At 42.2% G+C, this 11,379-nt stretch overlaps 1 protein-coding gene across 1 annotated transcript; it reads right to left on the reverse strand.

Annotated features, from left to right (window-relative positions):
• Positions 1-7,635: 7,635 nt before the first annotated feature.
• LOC118817413 (relaxin-3 receptor 1) lies at positions 7,636-8,658 on the reverse strand. Its single transcript, XM_036584073.1, has one exon. The coding sequence runs from the start codon at positions 8,656-8,658 to the stop codon at positions 7,636-7,638; it is 1,023 nt and encodes a 340-aa protein (XP_036439966.1).
• Positions 8,659-11,379: the final 2,721 nt, after the last annotated feature.

The raw sequence follows: 11,379 nt of genomic DNA on the forward strand, positions 1-11,379 counted from the left end.
ACTGCTTCAAATGATTCAGTAATGACTACTATGAGACAAATACTCTTAAGGTATTCGCTCGTCTGCCTTCACACACATATGAACTTGAGTGACATCCCATTCTTAATCCATAGGGTTTATTATGATGTCGGCCCACCCTTTGCAGCTATAACAGCTTCAACTCTTCTGGGAAGGCTTTCCACAAGGTTTAGGAGTGTGTTTATGGGAATTTTTGACCATTCTTCCAGAAGCGCATTTGTGAGGTCAGACACTGATGTTGGACGAGAAGGCCTGGCTCGCAGTCTCCGCTCTAATTCATTCCAAAGGTGTTCTATCGGGTTGAGGTCAGGACTCTGTGCAGGCCAGTCAAGTTCTTCCACACCACTGCATTCAATGCTTTGCATTGCACTTGGTGATGCAAGACTTGGATGCAGCTGCTCGGCCATGAAAACCCATTCCATGAAGCTCTCTACGCACTGTTCTTGAGCTAATCTGAAGGCCACATGAATTTTGGAGGTCTGTAGCGATTGACTCTGCAGAGAGTTGGCGACCTCTGCGCACTTTACGTGGCCGACCACTTCGTGGCTGAGTTGCTGTTATTCCCAATCACTTCCATTTTGTTATAATACCACTGACAGTTGACTGTGGAATATTTAGTAGCAAGGAAATTTCACGACTGGACTTGTTGCACAGGTGGCATCCTATCACGGTACCACGCTGGAATTCACTGAGCTCCTGAGAGTGACCCATTCTTTCATAAATGTTTGTAGAAGCAGTCTGCACACCTAGGTGCTTGGTTTTATACACCTGTGACCATGGAAGTGATTGGAACACCTGAATTCAATGATTTGGACAGGTGAGTGAATACTTTTGGCAATATAGTGTATATACCTTATGAGCAGAGTTCATAAAAATATTAATAAATGCATGAAAAATCCGAGGCCTTTCAATATCATCCTCTACTAAGTCTTGATGGCTTTTCAGTTTAGTTCAGTGTAGGTTACACTAAGTGTGAGTGTTCTCTTCATGACATTGTGAAGGATCATAAATATTTCCAGGTTCTATCCTGCTAAGTCTACTCTGAGGTGGTCCTAAATTTTACCACAGTCTCACAGATAAGAACGGTGACGTGACAAAATCTAATGTTCACCTGAAATGTTTTGCGAATTGTTGAAGCTGCCAGTTATAAGTAAGACTTACACTTATTAAAAAGATTGTTCTTCAAAGGTTCTTTAGTAAAGACATTGGTTCTATATACAACCATGAAAACTCAAAGAACTTTTTACATGATTGAAGGGTTCTTTGCATCATGAAAGTTTTTCAGATTGATAGAGAATGTGCTGTAGATGGTTCTATATTGAACCTCTTTGAAAAGGGTTTTATGTAGCATCAAAAAGGGGTTCTTCTATCATTACGATGTCAAGCTTGAACAATAACAAAACTATTTACAGCACATTCTCCATTAACCTGAAGAATCATTTCATGATGCACAGAACCCTTTAATAATGCAAAGGGTGTTCATGGTATACATAGACCCATTTTCTTTACTAAAGAACCCTTGAACAACCTCTTTTTTAAGTGTGTAGAAGATACGATGGTCCTAGAGGGTTATGGCTGTTCTAAATGCTTTGAGAATCTGTATATCAAAATGCTCCTGAAGGCCTTGACAAACTGAATTAGATGTGCTAGATTAGAGTTGGAACTACACTCTGCAGGGTGCTAGATCAACAGGACCACGGCTAGGCCCTATTCTGTGAAGAACCCATTTTTGGCACCCTTATTTTTAAGAGTGCATCTAATGAAATATGACACTTCTTAGTATTAATAACTAAAGGATCAAGTATCTGAATTTTAAACAAAAAACTCTAGTTCTACATGAAGCAGTGCAAGGTCATAAGCCATTTTCACAAAATCAAAAGGCTGAGTATAGACTTACTTCCATCTCAATTATTTAGCTTGAGGAGAAACTTTTTAAATTATTCACTGTCTTAGGGAAGCTTTTGAAGAACACCATCAAATTAGTATTCATCCTTGTCAGACAGGAATAAGCGTGTCTTCACAGCTGGCCAAGTCATAGCCAGCACTGAGGCAAATATTTGATTGCTCTCGCCTTATAATTGATGCGCAGCCACGCTGCATCGCATTGCAACAAATTACCTAGAAGAGATCTATTCTAGATAGTTATTAATTACGAGCTTATGCATGGTTTATCATTAAGAAAGTATGAAGACTCATCTCTGAGGTGAAATGATATATCAATCCTCTAAACTCCACAAGTAAAGCCCACTTAGAGCTATCACATGGCCTTAAAGGTCAAACTGAGGGGTCCCTGAGGAAAATGAAGGTGATAGCAGAGATTCAATTTCATGGTCAGTGCTAACGTACACTTATCTAGAGCAGACTCCTTAATGGAAGTTGGTGAACTTGAGAGAATGCGTCAGGACATGGACAGCAGTTCCAAACACGCAATTCCACTGAGTAATAGGATGAAGTCTTCAAAGGAAGTCCTGCAGACAGTAGTGTCTGTTTGTATTTACAGAATGCAGAGATTAATGAAGAAAGTCAGAAAATATCAATGCATGTACACGAGCAAGGCCACTTTATATGAAACACGAACAAGCGTTCATGCAGGGTTATTAACCGGAAGGGCACATCGCTTCACATCAAAAAAAAACATCTGACCAAGCAGTGCACGTCATGACATCACGACAAGTAACGTATGAGCAAAGCTGATTTTTCAGACATGACATTATACAGCATTTATTAAAGCAGACACAGCCAGCTGAACAGCATATGCATTATATTTGAATGCTATGAAGAGTCTTGACAACACTGTGATAATATCAAAAGGGAAATTCCATTGATTTTTTAAAATTGCAGCATAATGCAGTTGGTGAGATGTAAACAAAGTCATTTAGAGTGTTTTGATGAGAAATGGTTCATTTGGGAGAGATTCGGATGGTGATATATCAATATCCTAAACAAACACTAAACCTACATGTGTCTTCAGAGTTTTTGTATGTAATGTTAATGAGGGTAAAAAAGTAGTGCCTCTTATGCATGTATTTTAAATTTTTTCATGCCAAAATAACTTTTCTAAATTTCAAAAGGATGGTAAAACAGTGTCTTAGGCTTCAGACCACATATTCATAAGCATTTCCACATTTTTCTGTGAGGTCACTTTTATAGGCATTATAAACTTCAGACGTCTGGTTCCTATAACCACCACTGCGAATTCTGACTGGGCAAATTTCCCTGGAATAGAGCATTTCACATCAAACCACACTGAATGACTTTTGTTGACATCTTAACCATTTAATAATGCATAAATCTTGAAATATCAGTGGAATTCCTCTTTAATACGAGACTTACGAGATTATTTTTGTGATTATACTATTGTTTCCATTTCAGTGGTTCTTTATTATGTTGATGTGTTACACAAGAAGATGGAAGTGTTTTTGTTCTACAGTTAACCTGCTGAACCCTACAGTGTCCGTCATCATTCTTCCCTTTAACCACTTTCACAAGTGGCTCTGCTACTGACATTACAGATGTCTAATAAATGTGTTGATTCTAATGATTTTTTGCAAGGGCTGCTATCCACTTGGTTTAGTGTGAAAATAACCACAGGCAAGGCTTTCTATGTGAGCTAGCCCTTAACAGCAGCTGTGTGTGATTTAGAGCCTCACCAGATGGGCTTAGCTGGAGCTCTGTGCCAAAATGCACTCAAAACATGATTACGTCTTATTGTGAGCGATTTAAGCCACTGAACGCTCAGCACCTCCTTCAGTGATGAACTTGCAATTAAGTCGACACCGGCGGCACTGAGGGGGCTTGACTGAAAGACCTCGGGAAGCCGTAATGCCGAAAGCTGGGGTCTTGCCAGAAAGAAATGAGCTGCGTTTCTGCCTGGTGCTGCTAGACGCCCTCTCTGAGGACAGGTCTCGCTGAGTTCAGGCTGTATATCTGTAGGGGGTGTCTATCAATGTCTGAAGAGATCTGAGAATGAAACAGACCTGACAGTCTGGGAGAGGACGACAGCAAGGTGGAAATCGACAGGGGAGATCAATGCTGTCATAATAAAACCTCTTACCTCAAAACGGTAAATTTTCAAGGCCGAGGAAAAATGCATTCTGAAAGGGGAATTGAGATGTAAACAGTCACTCCAAGTAGTCTGACGTGAAATGTGCCGTTTTAGAGAGATTTACTGAGTCAGGACTGATCACAGTGGTGGTGATAGGAACCAGACATCCGAAGAATGTAATGCCTCTAAAAGCTACGTAATGCCAGAGACATTGTTCTGGGATAATGTTTTTTGTAAAATATATGACATTTTTTTGTAAAAGTCATATAAGTATGTTGTGGCATTTTTTGATGCCCTATATTAAAAATAAAGAGGTCACTAAAATTTAAATAAAGCACAGTTTGTAAAAGCTTGTACAAAATAAAACAGAAATTAAAATAACATAATCTAAAAAAACTGTGGACATTGGAGAGGCTCATATATTTTATGGATGCATTAATGGTGGAGAGGTACATGCAAGGCATTGCCAGGTAAAATAGTACCCAAAGAAAACTTATTTTTCTCTGATTTACCTCTATTTTACCATCATCAACATTGCACATAAAAGCTTGAAAGACACATGTGGGTTCACTGGTCATTTAGGATAGCAAATAAAATGTCAATGTCATATTGTCTGGTTCTTATCACCACCACTGTAAAGGAATCCAAGTTTCTCTATATAATGAACCATTTCACATCAAACCACTCTGAATGACTTTGTTTACATCACAACTGCAGTATGCAGAAATTTTCCTAAATCTGTGGGACTCCCCTTAAACAGAACGCATGTTAATGTGACATTTCAGTTTGGACTATTTCTTCTGGTCCATTTGTCAAATGTTCACATAATGTAAAGGGCAGCAAGTTTCCGTATGACACAAAATGCTAGTTTTCCCTTCAGAGAAAAGGGAAAAAAAGCACACAAAGAGAACAAAAAGAGACACATTCCTCCTCCAACCAGTCTGATGCAGACTTCAGTATTTCCCTGCACGTTTTTGGCTTGGTGATTGTTTTAGGTCAGGTTTTAACATTTTTGCATTCATTTCCTTCACAGGTTCAGGAGTTCAGCAAAGTTGAACAACTTCACTGCTCACACACACCTGATTATCAATAACCAGGTTTAGCTTGCATGTGTGACCAAGTTGTGAAATTATCTTCTCCTGTGCTAGACTCTGGTCGTAGATGACCCTCTCTCTACTGCATCTGAGTTCAACATCTGCATTATGACATTAGATGCAACAGGAATGTGCTTGCCTTTCAGAGCAACCATTTTACCCCCTCTGAGAGCTGTTACTGCACAGTTTTGACAATACAAGCTTGAGTAACTGTATCTGTGGTATCTTGAGTAGCTGTTAGGCCTGGTGTGTCTCACACTGGACAGTGAAGTGAGGATTAATAGCATCTTTTTCAGTTGTGCACTTCAGCAGCAGCAGCAATTAGAGACATCACAATAAGCTATAGACAGGAGCAATGGACAACGGTGCCTAACGAACTGAGCTGTGCCAACCAGTATCTCTGCCTTTTATATGTATCACGGCTATTTCTCCGACCACTTGTATCGCATCTATTTCTCTGACCACTTATATCACATCTATTTCTCTGACCACTTGGCAGAATGTTCTGGTTAAGTATATACTTTAAGTAAAAGTGTGAAAACCCTCGATCAAATTACGTTTTGTTGCTTTTCTAAGTGAAAATAAGTTAATACATCATCTACAGAGAACATACTTTCTGTAAATTTTAGCTTCTAAAATCCTTTTAAATCTATTTATTTTTTCAGTTTAACATATTGGAAAAAATGTATTTACACAAGCCAAAGTTATGCTTTTTTAATTAATTTATTTATTTGTGCTGAGAAGTGTCTTCTCTGTAGAGGATGTGCTAACTTATTTTCACTAAGAAAAGCAACAACATGTCTTTTGACCAGGGGTGCCCAAATTTTTGCCCTTTACTCTCTTTATGACTGGATGTACAAAGTAGATGTAGTAAATACATACATACATACATATTGAGTTGCCACTTTATTACATACATCTACCTTGTACCTATAGTTATTGACCATTTTTGCACACCATAGAGACGCACTGTGTAGGTTTACAGTTACTGTCTGTATCTCATCTGTTGCTGCACTATTTATCAGCCCCCCTCTACCTCATCCATCAATAGAACCACCAAAGGACCACCGCTGAGATATTATTTTGGTGGTGGATCATTCTCAGCATAGCAGTGACACTTACATTGTAGGGTGTTGCGCTGGTACGAGTCTACCAGGCACAGCTGTGTTTCTGATGTTTTCCACACCTTAGTGTCCCTGCTGTGTTGAGAACCGTCCATCAAATAAACATATCCATCCTGCAGTGGTCCTGTGGTCAGAATCTAGAGGAAGACTAACACAAATTATTCATGGGAAAAGATGAGCTACATGATTGATATGTTTAATAAAGTGGACACCAAGTATAAATGTTTAAAAATCCCAGCAACTCTGTTGTGTCTGATACACTCGTACCAGCACAGCACACTCTACCATTTTGGTGTGCTGAGAATTCCATCAATGGACACAGCAGAGGGCAGATCGACGAATTGTGCATAGCCACAGATGGACAGTCTGTATACATGGACCACCTTTCATTTATTTGATGCCCAGTGAGGTCAGCTATTAAGTATAAGTTATTATTTTTTCAGGCAATATTTCTAAACAGATTAGACGTTGCTTACATAAGGAAATGGTGAGTCAAAGTGAAAAAAGGAGTGAAAATAGGAGTTTCTAAAATTCCAGGGTTCAAAATATTGAAAAATATAAAGATATAAAACTCCTAACAACCTGATAGACCACCAAAACTTCCCCCATCAGACAAATAGCACTTGAAGCTTTCATCTTTAAGAGAGAGATCAAGCTCCACTCTTGCTTCAGATCTGAAAAATTCACAGATTTCTGTCCATCCTTACACTGTGAGATGACCACTCAACACTATGGGTCTAGCAAATCAAACAAAGAAGCTGCTGGTGTTCTCAGAACAATGGACTGACCACTCCAGAGTCCAGACCTCGACAACATTTAATGTGTTTGGATTACTAGAATCATGAGAAGCAGAAAAAGGAACCAATCTCTAAGACTGAACTATGGAGATGTGAAAAAATATCCCTGCAGATTTCTTTAAAAAGTGAAAGCAAGTGACAACAATGGAAGCTGTAATGCAGGTAAAAGGTGGACACACTGGAAATCTGATATTATATTTAGTTATTAGACTTCTGTGTCATTTTCTGTTAAATATATGTCCTGTATTGTATATGTGTTATATATTATATGTAATATAATGACTCTTTTCAATGGAAGTGAAATAAATGAAGGGTGGTCTCTGACTTTTGCACTGCCCTATACATTCCTGCCACAGTGGTCAGAGAAAGATGAAACAGCATAGACTGTATTGCACATTATAATACAGAGCGGCCTCACTTTTTTTAGCACTGTCTCTCATGAATGTGGCTCAGGCGCTCCGATGCTTCCTCTCATACACTCAGTCCGGTCGTGTTTGAACGTGGGAAAGGACGAAAATCGGCGCGCGCGCCCTTCGAAAGAACGCTCCCGCACGCGCTCAGTCCCGCAGCCAGAGCTCCTTCAGCTTCTTCCTGAAGTCCCTGCGCGTCATGCAGTAGATGACCGGGTTGAGGCAGCTGTTGGCGTGCGCGAGGCACACGGTGAGCGGGAACACGTATGTGTGCACCACGTAGTACGTCCGGTCCCAGCGCACGGCGTTGAACTTGACCAGCACTCCCCACAGCGTGACGGCGTGGTTGGGCATCCAGCAGAGGAAGAAGGACAGCACCACGAGCGTCACGGACCTGGTCACCTGCGTCCTGCGCTTCGTGTTGTTCCTCATGCCGCGGCTGCGCACGAGCCTCAGCAGCAGCAGGTAGCTGACGCACACGATGGCCATGGGCACGACGAAGGCCACCAGGATCTTCTGCACGTGGTACACGGCCAGCCAGTGCTGCCCGTCCGGGAAGCGTAGAAGGCAGAGCTTCTCGCCGGCCACGTTGGTCACCGTGGAGAAAACGGACGTTGGCGCAGTGGCCACGGTGGCCAGCGCCCAGAGCAGCGCGCCAACCCCGCGCGCAGAGCACGTGCTCGGCGAGGAGCGCTCGGTGAGCGCCGAGGCCACCGAGCGGTAGCGCGTGACGCTCATGGCCGTGAGGAAGAAGACGCTCGCGTACATGTTCATCACCGTGACCGAGAGCACGATCTTGCACATGGCGTCGCCGAACGGCCAGCTAAAGTCCAGCGCCGTGTCCACGGCCCAGAAGGGCAGCGTCAGCACGAACTGGAAGTCCGTGACGGCCAGGTTCAGGATGAAGAAGTTGATTTTGTTCGTCCTCCGGTCCTGGCGCGCGCGCACGAAGAACAGCACGAGCAGGTTGCCAACCAGGCCCACGGCGCACACCACCGAGTAGGTGACCGAGATGAGGAAGCGGAGCGCCGGGCTGCCGTCCGCGGACACGTCGATGTCCTCCAGGCTCCTGAAGCGCTCCTCGTTCCCGCTGGCTGACCTGTTCAGCGCGCCGTTCTGGTTCTGTTCCTCCGCCGCGTCCACCGGCGCCGTGACCTCAGCGTTCCCCATGTCGCCAGAAGACCACTCAGCTCTCCGCGTTCGAGCGACACCATCCGCTCCGTCCCGCGCGCTCAGCCTGAAATCACCTAATCAAGCGCGCCAAACCGAGGCGCGCGCACCAATCCAGCTTATGGCGCGCGCGCTCCGAACGCCCCGTGCCAGGAGCGCCGCGATTGGTGAGTTCTGTATGGGCCGGACCAATCACTACCTTACTCTCTCACTCTCTCACTCTCTCGCTCTCTCTCTCTCTCTCTCTCTCTCTCTCTATCCCCCATTTCTGTAGGCATGTCTGTGTCTCTTTCTCTCTCTCTGATCTCTGTAGGCATGTCTGTGTCTCTTTCTCTCTCTCTGATCTCTGTAGGCATGTCTGTGTCTCTCTGTGTCTCTCTCTCTCATCTCTGTAGGCATGTCTGTGTCTCTCTCTGTGTGTCTCTCTCTCCTTCTCTCTCAATCTGTCTCTCTTTGTCAGCCTGTCTCTCTGTCTCTCTCTCTCTCTCATCTCTCAATCTGTCAATCTCTCTTTCTTTCTGTCTCTCTGTCAGCCCATCTGTCTCGCTCTCTCACTCTCTCTTTCTCTCAGTCTTTTACCCTTTCTCTCTCTCTCTAAAAGCTCTTTCTCTCTCTCTTTCTTTGACACTCTCTTTTGCTCTCTCTCTTTTTCTGTTTCTGTCAGCCTATCTGTCTCTCTCTTTCTGTCTGTCTCTCTATTTTTGTCTTCTCTCTCTCCCTCTCTCTCATCTCTCAATCTGTCAATCTCTTTTTCTTTCTGTCTCTCTGTCAGCCCATCTGTCTCGCTCTCTCACTCTCTTTCTCTGTCTTTTACCCTTTCTCTCTCTCTCTAAAAGCTCTTTCTCTCTCTGTCTCTTTCTTTGACACTCTTTTTCTCTCTTTCGCTCTCTCTTTTTCTGTCTGTCTCTCTATTTTTGTCTCCTCTTTCTCTCTTTCTGTATCTTTCTCTTACTCTTTCTGTCTCTCTCTTTCTGTCTGTCTCTCTATTTTTGTCTCCTCTTTCTCTCTTTCTGTATCTTTCTCTTACTCTTTCTCTGTCTCTCTCTCTCTCTCTCTCTCTCTTTACTGACTGTGGTATGTTATTGGAGGTCATGCTTTAAATTCAGTGATTCTGTCTAACAGTTTAGTATTCAGTTGCTCTGCAGCTCTGGGGGATAAAGTGTCATGGTGTAGGTTGTATTCATGACATCAGCCAGCAAATTTCCTGTCAGAGGTGAGGGTTAAAAATCAGTCATATGTACAAAATACTGAGAGATTTGCAGACTACCTGCAGCAGAGTAAGAGCTATTTTGGTGTTGAATATTTAGCATGAGGGCACAGGAGTTCACATAAATAAATAAATGAATGATATTTAAATAGAAATAAATATCATTTGTATTCCGGAAAATGTGATAACTTTAAAAGGTTTGCACTGTAAACGTGTACAGCTTGGTTTTAGGCTCTGAACAGTTTGAAGCTGTTTATCTGGACAGTGTGTTTGGTTTTGCTCATAAAAACACCTTTTAACATTAATTAATACAGTTAAGCATAAATGGCATCAACTCGTAGTTGATATCTTTTGGGCTGATTAGAAGAACACAGGTTCGGTTCCAAGTTTCTCCTCGACCCCCCGAGCCATCGCATAGACTTCCATCACCAGCACACCTGAGTTAATTTGATCAAGCAACGATTAGCCAAATGAGGCACTGGATGATAAGTACAAACAATACTGGGCTTCCGCAATGAGACGTTTGCTAATGGTCAAATGGAAACACTGACTTTCAAAAAGTCAGTACTTTTTCTGTGATGTGTATTTGTTTTAATAATAGTCTTTCACTAAACAGAAAACCCTTACAACCCAGAATAAATCAGCCTTTTAAACATCACTTTCATGTGTAAGACTGTTGCACAATACTGTGTAGTTTTAGGACAGACACAACTAATTCAGCTCTGCAGTTAATTGCCAGATTTAGTTGGTGTGTTAAGAGCAGAGCACAGTTTGATGTTTTTTTCTGCTCCAACACATTTAATTCAACTCAAGTGCTAATTGCCAGGTTTGGTGGGTGTGTTTGAGTAGAGAATGATCATGTTGTTCTAGACACCGACCCCCAGGATCAGAGCTGAACACTCCCGGTCTAAATCTCAAGACTTCAGTTCTGGATCTTGAAACCTGTTTTATGTCCCGGATAATTGCTGGTGTTCAACTGTTGATGTAACTGATGGTTACTTAGTTTCGTATGTCATTACCAATAATTACAAAATCCAGAGCCAGAAACTGGAAAGAACATCTGGCCTGAATGAAACAGAACAGGATTTAATTGAGAATTATTTGAGCATTCAGTTTGACATAGATGGAATATTTCTGTTACTAAAATAGATTTGATTAAAAAAAAAGACATCTCTGTATTCATCAGGATCTAACAAGTCCATGATGTTGAGCGTTTACTGCCATCTGCTGGTGCAGGCAGACCTTATAAGGAGGAAATCTGTGTTCTGAATGTGTCTGTGCTTTCGCCTCAGACTGTTCTGCTTCCCTGCCTGTCTGTTAGTAGAGTGGATTCAGGTATTTATGGGCCACCAGATCAGGCAGAACAGTGTATTACATGGTAAAATGGGGCCTGCATGTTATAAGGCCTGTTTAGTTTTTCAGTATTTCAATGATCAAGTCAAGCACAGTGGCATAACTAGGATCTCAGGGGCCCCAGTGCAGAAAAATAAATAAGCCCCCCAATTGAAAATGAT

Source organism: Colossoma macropomum, unplaced genomic scaffold (genome assembly GCF_904425465.1).
Source record: "Colossoma macropomum unplaced genomic scaffold, Colossoma_macropomum, whole genome shotgun sequence".
Lineage (NCBI taxonomy): Eukaryota > Metazoa > Chordata > Actinopteri > Characiformes > Serrasalmidae > Colossoma > Colossoma macropomum.